The sequence below is a fragment of the Tursiops truncatus genome, chromosome 14, assembly GCF_011762595.2.
Source record: "Tursiops truncatus isolate mTurTru1 chromosome 14, mTurTru1.mat.Y, whole genome shotgun sequence".
Classification (NCBI taxonomy): Eukaryota; Metazoa; Chordata; class Mammalia; order Artiodactyla; family Delphinidae; genus Tursiops; species Tursiops truncatus.
This window is the reverse complement of record NC_047047.1, coordinates 30,900,830-30,925,832: the sequence shown is the minus strand read 5'-3', so window position 1 is coordinate 30,925,832 and position 25,003 is coordinate 30,900,830. Positions and strand designations below refer to the sequence as shown.

The following is a 25,003-nucleotide window of genomic DNA, read 5'->3' as shown; positions in this document are numbered from 1 at the left end:
ATGTTCAATTAGCGGAGTTATTGCCCTTTTCTGTTGCTGGCTCTGCATTTGCCTTTGGAAGGTGATGTGATGTGGCAGCCACCATGGCCAAAATACGCCAGGAGACTTAGGTCCAAGACTGTGGGGTGTGGTTGACCCCAGGCCCCAGCATCTAGCCTAGGACTCCACACACAAAACAAGCTCAATAAGTATTTGTAGAATGAAGTCTGATAGCCAACGATACAATTTTGGAGGAAAAAAAAAAGCCCAAGCCAGAAAACCACCAAGAAAGAATAGCTAAAAGCAAGAGAAAAGAGGTAGTTGAATTTTTCCAGTTTCATCCACTATTCTTATGGAAGTCACACTTTCACCTCAAGAAGGCAGACCTGATTTCTGAAACAGAAGGACAACCTGGGGACACTGGAGACCTACAAGGTTCTGTTAGACCTACAGGAGCTTCCGGGCTGGCCGGGGCGGGCTGCAGGCTGTGCTGATTACCTGGGCATGCGTGCTGGCCCTGACTGGTCCTTGGCCCTGTGAATTAAGCAGGCTTAATCTCCTTCCTAATGTGTTTTGGCAGAAAAAAATAAAAAATAAAGAAATCCCACAGAAACGATGACATAACTCAGCCCATAAAAGTATTTTATACAAGGCCCTAAAAATCATAGCCTGAATCTAGACAACCTTCTCCACTGCACCTCCCTGTGTGTTCAAATCCCACCAGCCTTTCCAGCACAGCTCCTAGGCTGTAATTCCTTCCACCAGAGCTAATGTCTACCTTCTGCACATTCCCAGGGTATTTATTTATTAAACTTTTCCTTCTGCATCAAAGTTTAAGAGCATTAGCTATACTTGAAGGTCAGGATCTATATCTAATTAATCTTTGACATATTCCCCAAAGAGCTTAATACAGTATCTAACATTCAATCATTAGCCAAATGAGGTTAAATCATCTCTGCCATGTATATGAACAAGCATCAATTATCCAAACTTTCATCAGCTCTGTAAGCATCATATCCTAAGGGAGGTAAATCTACTAAAAAATGAATAAACTTAGACAATGGACACAACTTTATAATGAGCTCTCAGTGGTCTCCTCTTTATTAGGGAATATCAAAATGCGTAATATGAAAAGGCATGACTTCTTGAGATTTCGTGCAACCAACAGTAATGTTTCTGTATATAAAGACAGGACAAGGAAAAATTACTTGAAATTTCAAGCTCTCCCCAAAAACAAGGAAGCTCAATTTTCACAACCAAGAAGGGCATTTCCTGGGTTAAGGGTCTTCTCTAATTGGCAACAGAGTGAGGATTCCTCACTAAGTCTCTAGTTATTCCAAACAATTGGCAGTTTATGGGAGAATCAATAATGCAGTACTTCATCTGCTGATTTAGTTCTAAATGTCCTCACCTTCCATGGATTTTCTGACCGTTTGAGAGAGAGAGGGATGTGTACTGAAGGAAATGACACTGGGTGGGCATCCAATTAACAATAAGTACTGGGGCTTCTCTGGTGGCGCAGTGGTTGAGAGTCCGCCTGCCGAGGCAGGGGACACGGGTTCGTGTCCCGGTCCGGGAAGATCCCACATGCTGCGAAGCAGCTGGGCCCGTGAGCCATGGCCGCTGAGCCTGCGCGTCCGGAGCCTGTGCTCCGCAACGGGAGAGGCCACAGCAGTGAGAGGCCCATGTACCACAAAAATAAATAAATAATAAATTAAAAAATGAAATAGATAAAATGTAAAACACCATATAGGTACACATAGTAAGGATAAGTATTTAAAAAATAAAATGAAATAAATAAAGTGGAACATTGCTTTAAAAAATATACACACAATTCTTTATTGAAGAACACAAGACAGTCACTGTGTTAATCACTGTGTGTGTGTGAACAGATATGATGGTACCAAAACATATAGTTAAGTCAGTTGGAATTTTCTGGTATTTACAAACAGAAGTGTTGATGAATTTTTCAGATTCGCCAATTCACTCCTAGGAATTCATCTCCAAGGCTGACTGACAGTGAAGGTGACCTCTCTGGCTTATCCCCAAAGACTTCAGATGAGACAGTACAGCCAGATCTACTTGAGGTCTGCCCTCCCCGCCAGAGCCTCTTGGGCCTGGGAGTTTCTGTAGCCTTAATCCTTTGTTTCATGTCGTCACCCTCACAAAACTTACCCCTCTGTAAATGTAAACGATCTTGTTGACAGCTGCATTCTCTCTGTTTTTCTCAAACTAGAACACTGTGCAGTGGGGCACAACTACAGTTGCTTGAGTGAGTGAAGGAAGGAACGGACAAATACATTGTTTGGGGCTACATAGGGTTTGTCCTAAGGGTTTAAGATGTGTTACAGTTCAGTGACCTTTTTAATGAATTCCAAGTCTGATTTAAAACTGTTTCCTTGGGCTCCATTCCGTTTCAGTTATGTTCTCCTTTCCATAGGTAGTTCCCACTGGTACCCATAGTGAATTGGAGATTGAGAGCCTACTTGGGTCAAACTAGCCATCTGTCTCTCCTGCCAAATGGATGTCAGAGAAGCAGGAATGTTAAAGAACTTGTAGACTGAGTCTCAGAGGGCCACCACATCACAGCTCCAGGGGGCGCTATTCACATCATGGCCTATAAGGAGGAGTGAGGCAACCCCAGGATCAGTGATCTCACCCCTTCTCCTTGCTGGTTTGCTTAATAACTAACTAATTGTTAAATATCTGTTGAGTGAGTGAAGGTCAATACAAGGAACCATGGCACATACAAGAAGGGAGCATTGAATCCTCTGGGGAATCAGGGAGTTCTTCACAGAATAGGTTAAATTCGAGCAATAGCTTAAAAGGCAGGCAGAAGAAGTGGGAGAAGTTTGTCCCGAGCACATGGAGCTGTGAATGTTGAAGCATGGGGCTATACAAAAGCCTGGCATGATTAGAAAGATGGAAAGTTTCAGTGTGTGACAGCAGCACAGGACTAATCCAGTTACGGGCCAACCAAACGTGTGCATCAGACTTCATAGTTTATAGCTTTTTTCCTCCTAGAGCAGGTCTGCCTGAGGACGAGCAGGTCAGAATGGGCCTCACTGTCTGGGTCACGTGCTGCCACTTGTGTTACCCAAACATCAGACAACTGGATGTCTGGGGCCACCACATCCTTTAAAATTTAAACACAACTTCCCCTGATGGGAAACCAGCATCCCTCCCTAATCTCTGAGGTTTCTCCAGGCACCACTGACTCCATTTCTGGCTTCTTCTGTGTTATCTCCTCTCAGAAGGAGACAGATACCATCTGACAAACCAGATCCCTCCATCCCCCAAAGGCACCACGGGCACAAAGCCGTCTGCATAGGGAGCGTTACTGAAGGTTTAAAAGTATGAGTGGGTTACAGCACAGTGCAGCCAATTAACAACTTCCGACAGACTTAAAAAGCCCCTTCATTCCACTCTTGGACGGTTCTGGCCGTCTCGGGGGGTGGGGGTGGGGGCAGGGCAGGGGCTGGTAGTTTTCTGGAGCTCAGTTCCACTCTTCTGCTGACCGCCCACAAACCCCTGATTCCTACGGCTTTGCTAACACAAAGCAATTCAGCTCATCCAGTCTGTCCTCCATTTATCATACTGGTGGTTTTTCCCCTCCCTGCGACATCCTTAAAGGGCAGTTTGAGGGGGACTTCCCCCAAAGCCCTTATACTTGATTAGAGGTAGAAATTCACCTCAGGTGCTGCCAATTCTGTTAGTGGAATTGCTGGGGACTATGATTTTACTCCATCAATTTTTGGCCAAATGAAAAAAACACATCAAAGATTCCCTTCTCTTCTGAAGATTGCAAAACCCTCCCGTCTCTAGAATGTGTAAACAGAGCCATGGTAACTGCAGGGAAATTCTGACTCCCCCTTTGGTCAAACCCTGGGCCTCTGTGTTGTCTTTTGCTGTTGTTGTTTGAGTTTGGCAGGCAAGCTCGGGTCAGGGGATTAAAGGCAGGCTTGGTGTATCAGGAACGCGTGGAGCGGTTTGCAGTCTCGGCATTTCCCGTGTGGGACGTGGGCCCTGCACATGCGCAGAAGGCCGGCCCACCCTGGGTACCCAGGCACCGCGGAGAAGTAGAGCCCCGGGGCGGGAAGAGATGAGCGGGAGGGCGCTCCGTGTGCAAATATAGGGGGAATCCCGGACGAGGCATCAGCAAGCCAGACCGGAACTTCTCTTCGTTTTTCTGGATCTGACTATCCTCTTCTGTGCAATGAAATGGCTCAGTTAGATGGTCTGTAATGTTTGTGCTCCTGTCATTTAAGAAATTAGGAGACTCATAAGACCTTTTCAGCCCCCTAATGAATAAGAGCAGCTGTATCCTTGGAGTTTCTTACATTCTTGGTGGTATGTTCCGTTTAGGGTGACTTAATTTCAGTTAAGTCCTTTGAACAAGGCACTAGACCAGGCATGCCCAGGCTTTTTGAAGCCATGTTTCATGTATGACACACAGACATACTCTGGTGGTAAAGTTTAACCATATAAAGTTCCTGGTTGACGTCATCATCAGAAGCTTTCTGAAATTATATCATAAGGTAAAGTACTGTGAGCTATAGTATTTCCCTGCTTTGGTATTTTTTTTTTTTTTTTTTTTTTTTTTGCTTTTGCTTGTTTTTATTTATTACTTTGCCATGTTTTATAGTCAGAAGTGTTCAAAATTAGCAGCTACAAGGGTTGAGAAGTAGAAAACTAGCATTTATTTGAAAGCATCAAATGGTTGGAAAAGCAAAACAAAGAAGGGCAAAACCTTGAATTTTGTCAACACTGAGAAACAATCAAACAAGAGTGTATAGCTGCCTGGGCTCAAATCCATCTCCACCGCATTCCAGCTGGTGACTCAGTCACTTAACCTCTCTATTCCTTCTCTGTAAAATGGGTGTAATAGCACCAACTACCTCAGTGGCTATTTGTGAGCTAACTGGTTTATTTCATTTTATTTTTCATCTCTGGAAACCAAATTTTATTAGAAATACGAAAACGGGATAAAACCTTTGAGACAATTTCTTGTCTGTTGGGCCTCTTCTTCCCAGGTCCCTTAATTATCAGATCTCTATTGTAAGGGATCCAAATACATCTTAAGAGCTTTGTCTTACCCATTAAATTTATCTGACAACATGTAGGTTTGAAAGATTAAAGATGAGCTAACTGGTTTAATATTGATACACGTCAAGTGCCCAGAAGAGTGACCGGCACATACACGGTCAAGGGTACATAAATCCAGCTGTGGTTATCGTGAATTCAATACTTGCAAATATTGAGCACCTACTGTACACCAGGCTCTGTGCAAGATTTAAAATATAAGGGTCAACAGAATCCACTGTGCCTTCAGGGCACACAGTCCCACGTCCAAGAAGGACATATACGTTGAAGAGAGAGAGAGAGACACAGAGAGGGACTGACCCATTCTGCTCACCTGCCAGAATGTTGCAGGTCCTCTGGTCAGCGGTGATCACTATGTATTCATACTGTTTTTGAATTTTTAAAAAGAAGCCTGCCTATTGCAAGCACAGCAGGTCACCCTGGGAGTCTTAATGTGTTATGTGTTACTGTTTTGCTTTGTCACCTCTGGCTCTGATCTCTCTTCTGCCGACCCGTGCTTTATACCCTGCCCCATGCATGGGATGCCCCTTTCCATACAGTGACGGCCTCACATGGGACTCTACTGCCTCCACAGATGCCTCCAACACAAGTCTGTAGGAGGGCCGCTTGTTCTGAGCTCATCCTGCTGCTTTGCTGACCCCTTTTTTAGCTTCCTTTCCCTACCCAGGAGGGAAATTACACACCACCTTATAGCCCATCCAGGACCGTAGATGGTGAGTTTTTCTCCCCACAACAGGAATAATCACTGTGCCAAGATGAGGAAGAGTTTTGCTGATTATCCTTCCCTTTTCCATCCATAAACTTACAAGCTCCTTCATTTTGAAAAATATAATCAGTGCTAGCTTCCTGTCTCTGAGCTAAGTTGCAGGCACTGAGTTTACTGCTTTATTTGAATCATCTCATTTAGTTTATTTGTAAATTCAGCAGATGATTCTTGGGCATCTACCACATACTAGATGCTGTTCTAAAAGCTGAGAAGAGAATAGTAAATACGACAAATAACCAGAAGTTTCCTTGGAACTTACATCCCGGTGTGCAGAGACAGACAATAAATAAATAGCAAGCCATGGTAAGAGCTAAAAATAAAAATAAAACAGATTGATGGGACGAAGAGAGTGGGACTACTTGAGAAGGATGTCCAGGGAAGGCCTCTCTGTGGAGTGATAAGAAGGATGCAACCATGAAAAGATCAGGGGAAAAGCCATTCCTGGACAAGGGACTGTGCACAGTCCCCAAGACAGGGATGCACGCAGAATGTTTGAGGGCCAGAGAGAAGGGGAGCGTGGTAAGGAAGAAGGCTGGAGAGGTGAGCAAAGGCCAGAGCTCGCAGGGCAGAGTCGGGGTTTGGAATTTATTCTGCTGCTTTGTGGAGCATGGATCGTAGGTAAGAGGGCAGCAGGAAGGTCAGTTAGGAGACTACCTCAGTATCTAGGAGAAAGCTTATGGGGCCTTGAGACCAAGGTGATGGAGGTGGTGATGGGGGTACAGTTGGAGAAGTCACACATTTGGAATCTTTTAGAAGTAGGGTCAACAGAGCTCGCTGGGAAATTGAGATGGGGTGGGAGAAGGGCAGTGGGGGAGAGAGAATTCAAGAGTGACTCCTAGGCAGGGGGGAAGACTGTGGGAGGAGCAGGTCTGAAGTGGGGAAATCAGGACTTCTTTTTGATTCGGTATTGCTTTGTTTTGTTTTAACCTCTTTAGTGGAGTATAATTGCTTTACAATGGTGTGTTAGTTTCTGCTGTATAACATAGTGAATCAACTGTACGTATACATATATCCCCATATCTCCTCCCTCTTGCGTCTCCCTCCCACCCTCCCTATCCCACCCCTCCAGGCGGTCACAAAGCACCGAGCTGATCTCCCTGTGCTATGCGGCTGCTTCCCACTAGCTATCTATTTTACGTTTGGTAGTGTATATATGTCCATGCCTCTCTCTTGCTTTGTCACAGCTTACCCTTCCCCCTCCCCATATCCTCAAGTCCATTCTCTAGTAGGTCTGTGTCTTTATCCCTATCTTACCCCTAGGTTCTTCATGACATTTTTTTTTCTTAAATTCCATATATGTGTGTTAGCATACGGTATTTGTCTTTCTCTTTCTGACTTACTTCACTCTGTATGACAGACTCTAGGTCTATCCACCTCTTTACAAATAGCTCAATTTCGTTTCTTTTTATGGCTGAGTAATATTCCATTGTATATATGTGCCACAACCTAAGTGTTCATCATCAGATGAATGGATAAAGAAGATGTGGCACATATATACAATGTTTCACGTTTAGTAGTGTGTATATGTCAGTGCTACTCTCTCACTTTGTCCCAGCTTCCCCTCCCCACTCCCCGTGTCCTGAAGTCCATCGTCTATGTCTGGGATGCGGTATGGTTGAGATGTTGATTAGTCCCCCAGGAGGAGATGTCCGTGTCAACGGAGTTCAGAGTAGTCAGGGATGAAGATGTAAATTGACAGGTCATTAACATGTAGATGGGATTAGATGAGATACCCTATCAAGGAGTAGAGATGCAGAAGAGAACAGGTCCCAAGAATACACCACAGTCTAACCACGTCGTGCTGCTCTTTATTCCCACTTTACAGGTAAGAAAAATAAGCTTAGGTAGGTTAAGTGATTTCCCAGGGCCCCAGGAAGCGGGAGCACTGGGATTTAACCCAGGCAGTCTACCCCTATCCGCTTTGCGACAGTGGACACATACATACAGCAATGGTGCTTTGCTTCCTTCATGTGTCACAATCTCTCTGCAGGAAGAAGATGACGATGGTCTGCCTAAGAAAAAGTGGCCTACGGTAGATGCCTCTTATTATGGTGGGCGAGGAGTTGGAGGCATTAAAAGGATGGAGGTAAGAGGACAGCTTCATGTACTCATATCTATGTGCTGACTACTCAGGGACGGAAAACCAAAGCAAATTGGTGAAAACTCACACCTGAGGTCTAATGAGGATGTGGACTGGGAGGCATCAGATGGAGAGATGGCGGGTACAGCCTTTTACCTGTGCACTCCTGTATCTTGCCCACTGTGAGTCAGAGCGATTCGCGCATTGGCTCAACCCCACCCGCAGTGGTTTCTTCTCTCACTGGAATAAAATCCAAAGTTCTCGCCTGGGCCCACAATGCCTTTGCACGTACTGTCCCCACAGCCTGGACAGTTCCTCCCCCAAATATCCATGCCCCTCGCTGCCTTTCTCTGCTCCTTTAGCCCTCCCCCTTTCCCTTTTTCCATACCACCGCTCTTCCCTACCCTCAAAACCCAAAGGAAATGAGGACTGGGTAGCACATCATACAGTTATTTGTGATTCTCGTTCTCCAGAGCCGTCAGATTTTATTTTGTCCTTTTGGTTTTTTTGTATGTTATTTATTTTAGGTTCGTTGGGGAGAAAAGGGCTCCACAGAAGAAGGTGCTAAGTTGGAGAAGGCAAAGAATGCAAGAGTCAAGATGCCAGAGCAGGAGTACGAATTCCCAGAACCCCGAAATCTCAACAACAACATGCGCAGGCCCTCGTCCCCCCGGAAGTGGTATTCTCCGATCAAGGTGTGCCTCTTTCTACTCAAAAACCCATCCTCAAAAACCCATCCTCACTCCTCCTAAAACACTTACATAGGAAGAATCAGAATCTTTTGGTATGATAAAATATCAAACCAAAATCCAGCTTATCACAAAGAAACAAATTTCTAAAATCATGGACTTGAAAGTATAAGTGTGTACTTTCTCAACTTCCACAGTATCAAGGTGAGAGCTGGGCTTTTTTAATGGAAGTAGAGTTGATTTACAATGTTTTATTAGTTTTCAGGTGTTTTCAGTGATTCAGTTTCATGTATATATATATATACTCTTTTTCAGATTCTTTTCCATTATAGGTTGTTACAAAATGTTGAGTGTAGTTCCCTGTGCTATACAGTAGGTCCTTGTTGGTTATCTATTTTATATATAGTAGTTTGTATCTGTTAATCTAAAACTCCTAATTTATCCCTCCCTGCCTCCTTTCCCTTTTGGTAACCATAAGTTTGTTTTCTATGTCTGTGAGTCTGTTTCTGTTTTATAAATAAGCTCATTTGTATAATTTTTTTAGATTCAACATATAAGTGATAGCATATGGCATTTGTCTTTCTCTGTCTGACTTACTTCACTTAGTATGACAATCTCTAAGTCCATCCATGTTGCTGCAAATGCTATTATTTCATTCTTTTTTACAGCTGAGTAATATTCCATTGTATATATATACCACATCTTCTTTATCCATTCATCTGTTGATGGACATTTAGGTTGCTTCCATATCTTGGCTATTGTAAATAGTGCTGCTATGAACATTGGGGTGCATGTTATGTTTTTGTCTTTTCTGGATATACGCCCAGGAATGGGAGCTGGGCTTTTTTAAATCACCGTGGCAAAGTGGTGGAATGAGAGTGGGCTAGGAGAAAGTGACTTGGGCAGTAACCCCAGAGGATCATTATAAATTACAGTAACATCTGGTAACTTCACTGGTAGGAAATTCCACAGTCTAACAACAATGGCAGGATTCTCCTTAATGCCTAATCTCTGTTCCTCTTGCCATAACATAAGCCCATCTCCCTTTATTCAAGCCAGGTGCTGGTGTATCAGGACACGCTAGTGGACTGTGTTGGCCATAGATCTGATACTCACTCTTCCTGGCTGTGAGCAAAATGCCTTATTTCTCCAGCATCCCTCTTCCCCCCGCCCCGCCCCTCACAGCTCCAGAGCTCAACTAAAACCCTCTTTGACTTACTGGAAAATTTAAGTCATAGGAGGCAGTTAATACTTCCTAAAGTCCTCTTTTCTCTTCCTCTTGGGTGCAGGTATCTTTGAATTCATGTGATTCATCCAACACCCTTGCTCTGTGGTCTTGCCCATAAGCATCTACACTAAGCCAGTTATCAGAGAGCACTAGGAAATCGTAGCTAAAAAGACTGACATAATCTGTCCCCATTCCCTCGTTTCCTGCCATGGAAAACTGAGATGGTAGAGTCCTTGCTCTGCCCAGGTCTGGAACCCAAGGCTGCATCTCAGGTCTACGGCCTCTAGTTCTGTGCTGCAGACAGAACTATGCCAAGTCCAAGGACTCAGCGAAAGATTCACTATAAGAACCAGCTCTCATCACCACCCCACACACACACACACACACACACACACACACACACACACACACACACACACACAGCTTTACCCTTCTTCCAGTGACAACAAAAATAACACTCATCATTCGCTGAGATATTTGCTAATTTTAGAGCAGACTTTCTGCCATGAAATCAAAAGAAATAACCATTTTAAACAGTGGAGGGAAACTTTCTTAGTAGTTGTCTCTGCTCCGCAGACCTACCTCACGCTCAGACTAATCGCGGTGCATTTCCATTTCGGTTTGACGTGTTTAACGTGGTGAGATTCTTTAGATAAGCCACCCCTCCCCCCAGGGCAATGGGTTGAACTCTGGAAAAATGTAGGCAAAATGTGGCTTGCTTGACTAACAGCTGTTTGCTTCTAATTATTTTCTAATGTGGAACATGCAGTGGCGTGCATACATGTGCAGACAGGAAGGAGCCAAGTAGAATCTCAGAGACAAGACGAAAGGGGATTTTCTATTGTGTTGTTTTCAGGAATCTGTACCTCGTGACTAATACAACATATTTGGTAAGAGCCGGGTTTTCATCTCTGTAATCTTGGACGTTGAGAGAACATTCATTCTATTTGAAGAATTCAATTTCTGCTTGAGAGCATGTTATTCATCTGTTAACTAGTGGTTTAGGACTGAGTTTTACGAAATAAATGAGGATATGGACAACTCGATTTAGAAATCTCAAAACACTCCCAACACACACTTGGAATTAGATCCAGTTCAATTGAGTATTTGTTGTGCACCTACTCTGTGCCAGGTACTGCTGGCTATTGAGCATATAGAGGGTCTCAAACTTGGCTGAGAATCAGAATCACCTGGAAGAGCTTTAAAAATACAAATTCCCAGGCCTGACGTCTCAAACCTAATGATTCAGCCTCACGATAGGCTTCCAAAGGCTCTCTGGCCTTCACAACCTGCCCACTTTTTCTCATCAGGTGTAACTCCATTTTTCCCCAACGCCTCCCTTTTCAAATTTCTCATCCAAACTCCCTAAGTGAGACCCCTCTGTTGCCCTTGCCCCAGTTATCGCTCCCTCCAAAGCCCCTGCTCTTCAGCCTTGGTCATTGTGTGTGTGTGTGTGTGTGTGTGTGTGTGTGTGTGTGTGTGTATGTGTGTGTGTTTATGTGTGTGTGTTTGTGTGCGTGTGTTCTGTGTGCGTGTGTGTTTGTGTGTGTGCGTGTTGTGTGTGTTTGTTGTGTGTGTTTGTGTGTCTGTGTCTGTGTGTGTGTGTGTCTCTGTGTGTGTGTCTCTGTGTGTGTGTGTCTGTTTGTGTCCTCTGTGTGTGTGCGTGTTATGTGTGTGTGCGTGTTATGTGTGTGTCTGTGTGTCTGTGTCTGTGTGTGTGTCTGTGTGTGTGTCTGTGTGTGTGTGTGTTATGTGTGCGTCTGTGTGTGTGTCTCTGTGTGTGTGTCTGTGTGCGTGTTATGTGTGTGTGTGTCTGTGTGTGTCTGTGTCTGTGTCTGTGTGTGTCTGTGTGTTCTGTGTCTGTGTGTGTCTGTGTGTGTGTGTGTGTTATGTGTGTGTTTGTGTCTGTGTGTGTGTCTGTGTCTGTGTATGTGTGTGTGTCTGTGTGTGTCTGTGTGTCTGTGTCTGTGTATGTGTGTGTGTCTGTGTGTGTCTGTGTCTGTGTGTCTGTGTCTGTGTGTCTGTGTCTGTGTGTGTGTCTGTGTGTGTGTGTCTGTGTGTGTCTGTCTGTGTCTGTGTGTCTGTGTGTCTGTGTGTGTCTGTGTCTGTGTGTCTGTGTGTCTGTGTGTGTGTGTGTCTGTGTGTGTCTGTGTGTGTGTCTGTGTCTGTGTCTGTGTGTGTCTGTGTGTGTGTGTCTGTGTGTGTGTGTCTGTGTGTGTGTCTGTGTGTGTGTCTGTATGTGTCTGTGTGTCTGTGTGTCTGTGTCTGTGTGTCTGTGTGTCTGTGTCTGTGTGTGTGTGTCTGTGTGTCTGTGTGTGTCTGTGTATGTATGTGTCTCTGTGTGTGTCTGTGTGTGTGCTGGGTCTCAAAGTGTGGTGCCTGGACCAGCAGCATCAGCATCCCCCAGGAACTCGTTAGAAATGAACATTCTCAGGCCCCAACCCAGATCTACCAAATAGGCAGCTTTGGGGGTTGGGCCCAGTGACCTGGGTTTTAGCAAGCCCAGTTAATCAGCTGTCACCCAAGCTTCCAGCCAGCCTTCCAGAGGAAGCTCCCTGAGGGCGGGAACTGTGGTGCGTGGCAAAGCGGCCACAATCACGCCTCAGAGATTTGTCGAGAGTCTCAGCCAGGAGACCTTGTTAGTTTTCACACGGGCCTATGGTTCCCACAAACAGAGCTGCTGGATTAGTGTTCAGTGGTTGGATAACTGAGTGTCAAAGAATCACCAGAAAAGCCAGATGGCAAAAACCTGTGATGCTGGTGGGCTTGCTACGCGTCAGTAGGACTCCCTCGTGAGGACAGGAAGAAGTGCGAACGCCCCTCCCGCTGCTGGGGCAGCTCACACCGAGGCTCACTTAGCGCACTCTTGTACCACAGCTCTTTTGTGTAACTGCTCCTGTCTATGAGTCTTCCCTCCACCAGATCTGACCCCCCGGAGGCACCAATTATGCTTAACTCATCTTTGAATCACCCATAAACAGCAGTGTACCTGGCACGGAGTAGGGATTCCACCATCTCTTGTTAAAGAGACACGCGGGACGTAATTATGAAACAACTCCCAGAGCATCAAGCCAGATAGACTTTCTCCTGTGACCCACACAAATCACTTAGGTACTCTCGATCCAAAGAAGGTGACGTTCTTCTTGCCATATCTTTGAGGAAAGGAGAGCAAAAGAGGTCCTCTTATGTGTATCTGGACAGGTGGGCGAGGGAAGGGCGAGAACAAGGAAGTTTGAGAGTAGAAGCACAGAAAGGAATTCAAAAGTCGTAATGTACACTGTTTGTCCAGAAAAAGAACGGACTTGCTACCAGAACTTCAGCCTTCACACTGTTTAACCCAGTGCATGGTCCACGATGAGCCACCTTCTAGCCACAATGTCTATACACATTCACTAAGCCTTGGGCAAAACATTCAGCCTCACGCTGTGCCGTAAACTCTGCTTCCCTTTCCTGAACCCTCTCACCGGATTTGTCACAGTCCTGGCAGGAAACAGAAGGCACCCTCAGGAGGGTTGAAATCACACAGATCAGGGAAGGGTTAAGAGAGTGGGGACTACTCTTCATTGCATAGCAATGGTGAGGCACCCAGGGACTAGCAACAGTGAGAGCTGTTACATCCCTAGGCCTGAAGAGCAAGGAGGCGAGAGGGTGTCACTGGAACCAGTGAAAGCTGCAGCTCCAGAGAAGAGGCCGCCCAGAAGAGCTGTGGCCACAGAGAGGGTCAGCCATCTAAATCTGCCCTGTTCCGTGTTTTTATATGGCCCACAAGTTAAGAATGGCTTTTTGTATTTTTAAATGATTATATCAGCACCTACATAATAGCCTGGAGTTTGCCTCTTGACCTACAAAGCCTAAGATATTTACCCTTTGGCCCTGTACAGCAAGTGTTTGCAGACCCCGGCCCTATAAGAATGCAGTCACCCGCTCCTCCATGCACGTTATGCGTGTTGAGTCATTTAATCCTCACAACAACACTGTGAGGTATGATCTCCATTTTACAGATGAAGAAACTGAAGCATAGAGAGGGGTCAGTCACTTGCCCGAGGACACACAAATGGCAGCTCGAATTCAAATCAGGCAATCTGACTTGAGTCTAGGGAGTTCCCTGGCAGTCCAGTGGTTAGGACTCCATGCTTCCACTTCAGGGGGCGCAGGTTCGACCCCTGGTCAGAGAACTAAGATCCTGCAAGTGGCAGGGCATGGCCAATAAATAGATACATAAATAAATAAGAATGCAGCCACCAATGAAGGCAGGGCATAAATAAAGAAAGAAAGAAAGAATTTTTAAAAAGAATGCAGCCACCAACGAAGGCAGGGCTCAGGGAGGGAGCAGAAGGAACAAGTGCCGACCTGCCCCTCATCTTGCCCTCTTACCTCCTTCTTCTTTAAATTGAAGTTTAGCTGATTTACAATGTTGTGTCAGTTTCTGCTGTACAGCAAAGTGATTCTATTATGCATATATATATTCTTTTTCCGATTCTTTTCCCTTATAGGTTATTACAGAATATTGAGGATAGTTCCCTGTGCTGTACAGTAGATCCTTGTTGGTTATCTATTTTATATATAGTAGTGTGTATCTGTTAATCCCAAACTATGAATTTATCCCTGCCCCCCTCCACCTTTCCCCTTTGGTAACCATAACTTCGTTGTCTATGTTTGTGGGTCTATTTCTGTTTTGTAAATAAGTTCATCTGTATCATTTTTTTTTTAGATTCCACATATAAGCAATATCTTATGATATTTGTCTTTCTCTGGCTGATTTCGCTCAGTATGATAATCTCTAGGTCCATCCATGTTGCTGCAAATGGCATTATTTCATTCTTTCTCATGGCTGAGGAAGATTCCATGGTATATATGTACCACGTCTTTATCCATTCATCTGTCAACTCTCGTCTCCCTCTGATGCCACCTGTTGGCCACACCAGACGCCTCCATCCAGTGCAAAACTTTCAGGAGGTACTGGGAAGAGTCCTGGTTCCCCAATGAAGGTGGTCAGAATCATATACACCTTTAAACAGGTTGCATTTGACTCGCTTTTTCGTGCATTTCAGGAAATAGATTTGAGGAGCAGAGAAGCAGGGAAGCACATTGCCTAAGCACATCCCGCAGGAACTCACTGAGAGAAAGAGTCCGCAATGGGCTGCTCCCCGCCGTTGCCCAGGCTAATTTAAGGCACTGACCACACTGACCACACTTCACCCTTTCCTCATTCCAGGCTCATGATCAAGAAATTTTCCGATATTTGGCCTGACTTTTTCTTTGCTCAGTTTTCACCCCCTGGCTTTACAGCAATCCCATGCTTCTCGTTAAATTGGGACTGACCGTTTCAGGCGAGTTAAGTAATGCCCAGATGTATGACCACCAGAAAGATTAAAACCAGGACTGTTTTCAGGTTTGCTGGAAGGCTTGCGGCCTTCAGAGAAATGAGTTTTCTCCTTTTCCAGTAGCTCCTCCACGTGACTGGCAATGACAGAAATGACAGCTGAAGGACCAAAGCCAGAACCTGGCTGGCACGGCGGACCGGCCTGTGCTTTTGCAGTGCCGGGGAGCGGGCGGTGTTCTGTTCATTTTCTTTAAGGTGAACCTGTCATCCCTGGCCTTAAGCACCTCAGCCTTGTAATCAAGCAGCATTCAGTGGTGAAACGGTTCTGAATGAAGCTATATGTAGCCTAGTAAGACACACCGAAGCCTTAAATGCTGTTAGATGTGCCGTTGATGGTCAACAGACTTTTTTTGTCCCTCCCCGGCTACTTTTTAGAATGGTTCCAACCATTGTTTAAACAGAGACCAAAAGAAAATAGAGAAAAAAAATTAACCATGTGTGATTATGTGTATGTGTGTGTGTGTGTGTGTGTGTGTGTGTGTGTGTGTGTAAGGAAAGTTTCCAACTTATGCATTAATTTATTTCATTTAAAGGGAAGCATGGGTCACAATATTTACCATATATTTTAAGGTGTAAAAAAATGTGTTCGTCTCTAACAGCCCTCTAAGTTGAACTACCCTCAAAATTCTCAACCTCTGACTAACTTCCAAACAGCTGAGGCAGACAAACCAGAAGAGAAGACACAGCTGCTGCCTGGCCCTCCATCACCCCCAAAAAAAAGAAAGAAAGAAGAAACCCAGCCACAAAGCCCATGCACTAAGATGCTTTGAGTGCTGGGCCTCACAGACCTCCCCGGCACAGTCTTCTTGTTTAGGAAGAAACAAAAGCGAGCATTGCCATAGGACCTCCAGTTTGCCAGCCTTTGTGGTATGAAAAGTATTGATTGTCTGAGGCTGAGGTAGAGTTTGGGAGCCTGGAATTGGTCCATTTCTCATGTTATAGTCAAAGTGTGTCAATTTCATATGAAAGAAAGGTATACGTAACTGTCAGCTAATGCACTCTGGTGGAGGTTTCCCAGGATGGTAGGAAATCGTTGAGCTTCACAGAAGCATTGCTCTTCGGGAGTGAGGACCAGTGTCTTGACATGCACCTTGAAGAGAGACGCATGCATTCGGGACACTCAGATCTGAGAGAAATAGTGGAGTCAACTCAAAGTCTCCCCCCAGGGGCTTCCCTGGTGGCGCAGTGGTTGGGAGTCCGCCTGCCAATGCAGGGGACGCGGGTTCGTGCCCCGGTCCCGGGGGGATCCCACGTGCCGCGGAGCGGCTGGGCCCATGGGCCATGGCCGCTGAGCCTGCGCGTCCGGAGCCTGTGCTCCGCGGCGAGAGAGGCCACAGCAGTGAGAGGCCCACATACCGCAAAAAAAAAAAAAAAGGCTCCCCCCAGGAGGAGTGGGTAAAGCCCAGGGACTGCTTGGAAGAATCCCCTGAGGCTCTTGTGGCCCTAAAGGGATGTTATTAATAAGCCCAGTAGCTACAGTCTTGAAATGATGGGCTTTTGCCTCCTTTCAGAAAATTAAACATAGGGGCCTTTGCTGTGCCCTTCTGTTTGACTTTTGAGAGTTATGTTTATCGTCTTCTTGGTTATAAACACTCTTATTCTAAAGCTTACTTCAGCTCTTCTTGCATTAAAAGCTACCTGGCATAGGAGTAGAAAGAGGTATAGGATGGGTAGATTACCAAGATCATTTTCTGTGCCACACAGAATGGGGACTTCGGGTTCATTTGTGGGACATTCCGAGCTCAGAACACTGAAGGTACAACCAGAACTATCTGGTCTCACCTTGGCCAGGACAACTCATGATAGCAGCTCACCTGCATGAAGGGCTAACCTGGGTGAAGCATGTACCACAAGTCGGGCACAGTCCCAAGGGCCTTTCCTGCACTCACTCCTTCATTTCTCACCACCACCCTCAAAATTAGAAACTGCTACTACTCCTCCTGTTTTACAGATGGCAAGATCAAGGCACAGAGAGGTTAGGTAACTTGCCTAAATTCACACTGCTAATAAGATGTCCCTTGGTTTATTTTATTAATAGCAAAGCATCCGTTCCAGCTAGCCATGAAATGTGTTATTAATCAAGTAGTAGAAAGGACTGGGAGCCTGGAGGTAAAAGACCAATCAGGAAACTATTCTCAGGATGAGTGACAGATGATGAGGGCCTAGGCCAAGGCAGTAGCCGTGGAGACAGTGGGACAGGGCTGGACAGGAAGAGGTGACAGGGAGGCTGTGACAGAGAGAACATTCGAGAGACGTGGTCGAAGCTGGATATGAAGGGGTGGCAGAGGGAGAGGAGGTGAGAATGATTCTCTGGTGTCCGCCTTGTCCGTCTGGATGTCAGTGGTGCCGTGGACCAAGGAGGGGTATGCAAAAAGCGGAGCAGGTTGGGGAAAAATTGTTCAGTATGTGATGTCTGGTTTTTTTATACCTGTGATACGTTTACATTACAACTAAGATTCGGTGGGTATTTGGATCTGGAGCTCAAGAGAGGACTAAGCTGAAGTAAGAATGTGTGAGCCATGGGCAGACAGGTGGAAGTTTGACCCATGGGACCCGGTGAGAGTAGTCAAAGTGAGCATTCAGGGCTTCCCTGGTGGCGCAGTGGTTGGGAGTCCGCCTGCCGATGCAGGGGATGCGGGTTCGTGCCCCGGTCCGGGAAGATCCCACATGCCGCGGAGCGGCTGGGCCCGTGAGCCATGGCCGCTGAGCCTGCACATCCGGAGCCTGTGCTCTGCAGCGGGAGAGGCCACAGCAGTGAGAGGCCCATGTACCACAAAAAAAAAAAAAAAAGTGAGCATTCAGCGTGGGGGTGAGACTAGAAGAGGGGGGACAGCAAGGGGACACCACCACATCGTGTGTAAGCAGAGGGGAGGAGCAGAAGAGGCTGAAAAGGATCATGAGAGTTATAGGAAGGAGAAGATAAAGCCAAGGGATAGTGAGGAAGGGAGAGGCCCAGAGCCTCTGATCGCTCTAAAGAATCAAGTAAAATGAGGCCACAGGTGGCCAAGGCATTTGGTAGCCGGGATGCTGTGGGCAGCCTTAGCGAAGCAGCTTTGGTGGAGTGTTGGGGTCATCAAACACTGTCACAGAAGCCAGACGGAAAGGGGGGAATGGAGTTGTAGGAGCACCAAATGAAGGACGGGTAGATCCATGCTTGCAAAGTTCAAATTATTGGATTCTTACATCCGCATTACATTCATTTCCATCCTTCTACAGAGACTCCCAGTTTTCCATTTTAATGACTTTACCCCATCGTTGATAAGACTGAATGAATACTTTCTATGAGACAAGTATCTTACTTCAATATCTAGCTGTAAGCCTTTGAACAAATCTATAGGGTAGACAGTATTATTATCTCTTTTTTTAAAGATGAGTAAGGTAAGGCTTAAGGACATGAAACAGCTTGTCCGAGGCAGCAGCAGAGCTGGTGAGGGGAAGCCTCAGAATACAAACAGTCTGAATCCAGTCGTTTTGTGCTGAAATGTCACTCTATGATCTGTTGCCTCAAAGAAACACAGCCCTTCCTCCTGGTGTTACACATCCAGGTGGTTTCTGCCCCTTTGCCCCGCATGGCACTTTAGATTTCTGCTGAGTTAATTAATACACTTCCTCAACAGCTACTTTTTCTTTCAGCCCCATCTCATTGCTCCTCATCTGTCAGGGAGTTGAGTGATCAGTGCACAGAACACTGAGGGTGGGATGATTTACGAAGCCAAATACCTGGAGTTGCCCCAAAAAAAGCGAAAGAAAAAGAAAAAGAGGCATTCTTCCAGGAAATCCACCTGGTTGTATCCTGAAATATAAATGCTTATCCCAAAGAACCTTAAAGGAAAACATTTAGCTGATGCTTGAAATGGTTTAATGCAGAAAACCATGCTGAACCCAGCAGCGGTCCTTCCAGCATTCTAAAGTCATTTCAAAATATTTTTAGAGGTTTTTGTAAATACTTGGCCAAGAGAGATGAGAAACATGACACTTAGCAAGACAAAGTTGAGACCACAAGAACTCGAGCAACAGAGTTGATAAAGGTTCAAAAGCACATTTTTTGTATCTAAATAAAACCCGCCAGAAAATAATTTCAAAACACCAAGTCTTCGAGGTGTCATTCTTAAATGGACGCTGCCACTACGAATGCTTTGTGGCAAGGAACTTGAAGTTTCTAGACTCTCTCAGCCTTTCAGCATTATCCTTCAAAGACCTCTTCCAGATCAGTGTTTTCAAACATGCCCGATTGAGACCCCAACAGGAAATACATGTTGGCCCAGTATATGCTTATGCGTGTGCACAAGTGTGCATTCACTTCACACACTCCTCATACACACACCCATGCATACTTATCCTCCCCATTTGCCCTTAACTCAAATATTTTCTTTCCTATTTTATTTTCTTTGTTAAAAATTCTGGTCCTAATACACAAAATTTTTTCATGAGGGCTTGAAGAGTCGCAATCCACAGTTTAAAAACCCTGTTCTAAAGGATCTGCACAGGCAAGAACCTGCAACTGGTATAAGAGAAAGTATACGAGCTTTGCACAGGGAACTATATTCAATATCCTGTGATAAACCATAATGGAAAAGAATATTTTAAAAAAAGAATATATATATATATGTATGTATAACTGAATCACTTTGCTGTACAGTAGAAATTAACACAACGTTGTAAATCAACTACACTTCGATTTAAAAAATAATCAATGCAATTAAAAAATATAGTTTAAGAAAGAAAGTTTATGAGCTTTAGAACTAGACAGACATGGAGTGGGGTCCAATCACACCTCTCCAGTTTACATACTGTGTGCCTTTGGGCAAGTTAGTTGATCTCTCTGATTCCCTCTCCATAACCCTTTGGAATTGCTGGGAGAATGAAAGGAGCAGACACATAGAAAAGCACTTAGCCCAGCACTCAGTAGCACTGAATGCATTCATTCGTCCAACAAATAAATATTCACTGAGCACCAGAAGCTGTCCTAAGGGCTGGGCATATAGCAGTTAACGAAACCAGTGGCACCTCTGCTTTCGTGGAGTTCACATTCCAGATGGCAGAGACAGACACTAAGCAAATAGACTACGTCAGGGAGTGATAAGGGCTGTATTGGTTTCATACTGTTGCTATAACAAATTACCACTAACTTAGTGGCTTAAAACCACACAAATTTATTATCTTATAGTTCTGGAGGCCAGAAGCCCAAAATGGGTCACACTGGGCTAAAACCAAGGTGAAGCCAGGGCTTCATTCCTGCTGGAGGCCCTAGAAGACACTCCATCTCCATGTCTTACCCAGATTCCAGAAGCTGCCCACACTCATTGGCTTATGGCCCCCCGCCTCCCCAAAGCCAACAACAGTGGGTTGAATCCTTCTCACATGGGATCACATTCACTCTGCTTCTGCCACGCCATCTCCTTCTCTGACTCTGACCCTCCTACCTCCCTCTGTTAAAGACCCATATGGTTAGATTGGGTCCACCCGATGATCCAGAATCATGTCCCCACCTCCAGATCCTTAACTTAATCACATCTGCAGAGCCCTTTTTGCAATGAAAGGGAACATATTCACAGGTTCTAGAGACTAGGATGTCATCCTTGGAGGTGGAGGGGAGCAGATTGTCCTGGTCACCACAAGAGTGATGAAGGGAAATAAGACAAAATAAAGGTGACTTCTGCCCGTTATTAACCAGGGTTAATAATAAGAGCAAAGCTGGGACTTCCTGGTGGCACAGTGGTTAAGAATCCGCCTGCCAGTGCAGGGGACACGGGTTCGATCCCTGGTCCGGGAAGATCCCACATGCCGTGGAGCAACTAAGCCCGTGCACCACAACTACTGAGCCTGCGGTCTAGAGCCCGCGAGCCACAACTACTGAGCCTACATGCCACAACTACTGAAGCCTGCACCCCTAGAGCCCGTGCTCTGCAACAAGAGAAGCCACCGCAATAAGAAGCCCATGCACCACAATGAAGAGTAGCCCCTGTTCTTCGCAACTAGAGAAAGCCTACACGCAGCAACGAAGACCCAATGCAGCCAAAAAATTAAAAGATAGTAATAATAATAAGAGCAAAGCTAAATAAATGTCTCTTTTTTTTTCTGTTAGTGTTTGCAGTGGCAGAAACCAGCCTCTGCTCAGCATGTCTAGGGAACTAGAACGTTAGACTGCCTTTGCCACACACTGTGAAAATTTTAGCACTCGTAGGCTGACTCCTTCCAGATTCAACCAATCACCTGCAACTCCAAAGGGGGTTGTGATTTGTGGTGATCCGTGATCTTTGGTCATTTGTCTGTCGAGCCTGGGATTCCAGAGCCCATCGTAGGGACAGCCATGGATCTGTGCCCCAGGGGCCTTTCATTGGTCTCACCCTGTCCATGCTTCTATTTAGTCACTTCCTGCTTGAATCTGTCCTCATTGTTTCACTTGTAAACTCTGGACACTAAGTGGGAAGAAAAAACTTTAGTGCAAGTTGAAAAGATTGACTTGCGGTGTGAGGAGTTGCCTGGGAATATGATGAGGGCAAAAGCTGAGAGCCTGAATGAATTCTCCGTGTCTGCAGATCTGAGGCTGCACTAAAGTCGCAGATGTCTCCTGCGCGAGCATCAGGGTCCTCTGGGATGTGTCTCTCCTCCTCCTCCATTCCTGAGGCCCACGTTTGAACTCAGGGACGACAGAGTCACATCTTATGGCGACTGCATTGCCGGTGAAGTGTGGTTCACATGACTTAAGAAGCATGGAAGTTTCTGCCTGTCGGTGCTGGCCCCTGGTCTGGTTTCAGATGTAATCTTGGTGCATTTGTTTTATTTCAGGGAAAACTTGATGCCCTGTGGGTCCTGCTAAGGAAAGGCTACGATCGTGTGTCCGTGATGCGTCCACAGCCAGGAGACACGGTAGGATGCATTAACGGGGTCGCACACATGCGTTCTTTTTGCTCTCTCTCTCTCTCCCTCTCTCTCTGACTGTTGAGCCAGAATAACTCCAGATATAGGAATCCAGCTGTGATTTCATGTTGTGACAAATCAGACACTACTTTTCAAAACTTGGGTTTTTACAAGACCTTGAGTTTCGCCTTGCTTTTTTGAAAAGGATTTTGACAGAAATAGCTTAGCTTTAATGTCCTAGGACTTGGGCTTCTGAGTTTACAGGTACAGTGTGTGAATAAAGCAGGACTGGCTCTTACTCAGGTAGCTCCAGGGGAGAGGCCTGCTGCTTCTCAGCCACACTGGCCAGTGGTGACAAGCAGGACGCCAGGGCCACAGGATGAAGCGACGGAATAGGGGCCACAGAAAACTCCCCCACCTTCCAGCAGGCACTGGGCCCAGCTGGTCCAGGATCACGGGAGGACCTTCCACCCTGGTGAGGGTTTGCCCTGAAACTGTCAGGGCCAAGCTCAGATGTCTCAACTAGAAGGAGACAGAAAGGGAGGAGGCGTCAGAGGCCTTAGAAACCATCTAGCCAAAGTCCTCATTTTGTAAGTGAGGAAACAGAGGACAAGACAAGCTGAATATTGTGTTCTGTTCAGATAGTAACAATGCTGGAAACAACCTCAGTTCTGCTGTAATCACACCATTGCTATGTCTTCCGGGAAGAGTTAGTCTCTCTTTCATAAAATCTACAGAGCAAAGCTGGGGACCAAATTCTCCCTCAACTACCCGCGACCTGCATCTTGCATCCGCTGCTCTAGGAATCAAGCACATGAACCCCAAAGCAAAATCAAGGTGTCTAATTTGGGGCTCCTTTCAAACCAGGTAGAGGTGGGTTTGAATCTTGCTTCCTTCCTGCCTGGAAAACTCTAGGCCAGTCACTTGATTTCTCTGAACTTCATGTTTATAAAGTAGTTGGTAATACCTACTTCACAGTGTGGCTGGTTGGAGAAGGTAATGTTTGTAAAGCATGTGGCCTAACGTTTGAACACTTGGTAATGCTTAGTCAGGGCAAATATTATTAGGATTATTTACTTTGTGCTTTTCTACTGTCTGTGAGGGGTTGATGCAAAAATTCAAACTATATTGCAATTGATGTGTGTCAGATATACCCACATCTTTACCCTGCCCACTCTGCAACACAGCACAACTAATAAAACACGAGAGCAGAGCCAGTTAGGCAGGCCCCCCTTCCTTTGCACCTGGTGACAGGTGACAATGGGTGGCTTGTGGCTGAGGGGATTTGGTCTAAAGTTTCACAGCCTGTGCAGGCTGCAGCCAATTAGCTATTCCTGCTCCAGTTTGTGGCAGGGACAACAAGCAAGAATGACATTTAAAAAAATCCCAGGGCTTCCCTGGTGGCGCAGTGGTTGGGGGTCCAGCTGCCGATGCAGGGGACACGGGTTCGTGCCCCGGTCCGGGAAGATCCCACATGCCGCGGAGCGGCTGGGCCCATGAGCCACGGCCGCTGAGCCTGCGCATCCGGAGCCTGTGCTCCGCAACGGGAGAGGCCACAACAGTGAGAAGCCCGCATACCGGAAAAAAAAAAAAAAAAATCCCAGGCCATATAAATGCTGGGCCAGCTTGGCCCTCATGACACATGGAATTTGTATTTTGTCTGTGCACGTCAACGAACACATTGCCATAGCAGATTGGAAAGTACAAACTCTACAGCTAACAGAAATGAGCCTAGGTCATCAACTTTGTACTCAGGGTGGTATTTGGCCTTAGAAGTTATACATACGGTTTCTGTGGAAAATTAAGAATTTTTTTTAGCCTGCATGAGACTCATCTAACAGATTACAAAAAAAAAAAAATAGGATACCCAAACTCGGGTTCAGCAGTACTATTTTTTGTTATAGAACATGGTAGTCCAGTGAACAAGCCCATTCTTCTCAGAGCAACTGAAAATCATCACTCAGATTTGTTAACATTCCACTCTCCGCTGACCAGTTTGGCAGAAACAAATTTCTAAACTGGGTCAAGCAGAGAAGGGAGTGTAGGAAAGAGGAAGGATAGAGAGAAATATTATGGTATAGAAGATAGAAGAACCCAAACTGTTTGAGGGCAAAAGGCTGATGGGATAAATCCAACAACAATGAAATGAAAATGGATGGAATTTCTTCTAGTGAATCACACCTAGATTGAATCTATTATTTACTAATTCTGAATGAAAGTTTGTATTTCACATTTGAAGATGTCTTGTGTGCTTTCGAGAAATACGATTCCTCCTTGAATTTTCATTTTCCAATCACACCAAATAATAGGTGCGATGGACAGGCGGGCTGAGAATTAGGATACATTTGACTGTATTCTCAGCAGTGTTGCAAGTTATGATTGTTCAGCCTACTTTTAAATGGGCTTTCTGTATAGAAATCCTGCTAAAATCTTTAAGACGCATGCGAGAATAGTTGCAGAGAACTGTGTCCTTGTAGTCATGGTGATGGCCACAGACATCTAGACGTACACAAGGAGTTACACAAGAAAGGTCACAGATTAGATAGGAACAGAAATTCACAGCTTCCTCATGGCAACTCAGGAAAGAATTCCAGGAGTAGAGAAGACTATACTGTAGCTTATTATTACATGCTTACTCTGTATTATTTTGCATAATCTTAGGAGACTCGCTACAGACCTGACTTCCTTGCACGGGGATGGCTCTGTAAGAATTCTTCAGCACTGATTTATGGGGCTGACCACATTTTCCATAAACTCAAAATGACTGCATCCAGGCATGTGCTCGTGAACACGAGTCACAGGTTCTGAATTTTTCCTTTAAAACAAAAACAAAACCAAACATCACCTAATTACATTCTCGTTCTGATTTGTTTCAAACATGTGTTGACCTCACAGGAACCTGGCAATTCTTCCT

The 25,003-nt window shown here is 45.4% G+C and overlaps 1 protein-coding gene across 6 annotated transcripts in view; it reads left to right on the top strand.

Moving 5' to 3' along the window:
* The window catches only part of ANTXR1 (ANTXR cell adhesion molecule 1), a 266,303-nt gene that overhangs the window by 166,914 nt on the left and 74,386 nt on the right, over positions 1-25,003 (top strand). For all 6 annotated transcript variants that reach the window (XM_073791293.1, XM_033838374.2, XM_073791292.1 and 3 more), the window contains exons 15-17: positions 7,839-7,934; positions 8,456-8,623; positions 22,018-22,098. In XM_073791293.1, coding sequence (XP_073647394.1) covers positions 7,839-7,934; positions 8,456-8,623; positions 22,018-22,098 — 345 coding nt within the window. The remainder of the gene's footprint in view (positions 1-7,838; positions 7,935-8,455; positions 8,624-22,017; positions 22,099-25,003) is intronic.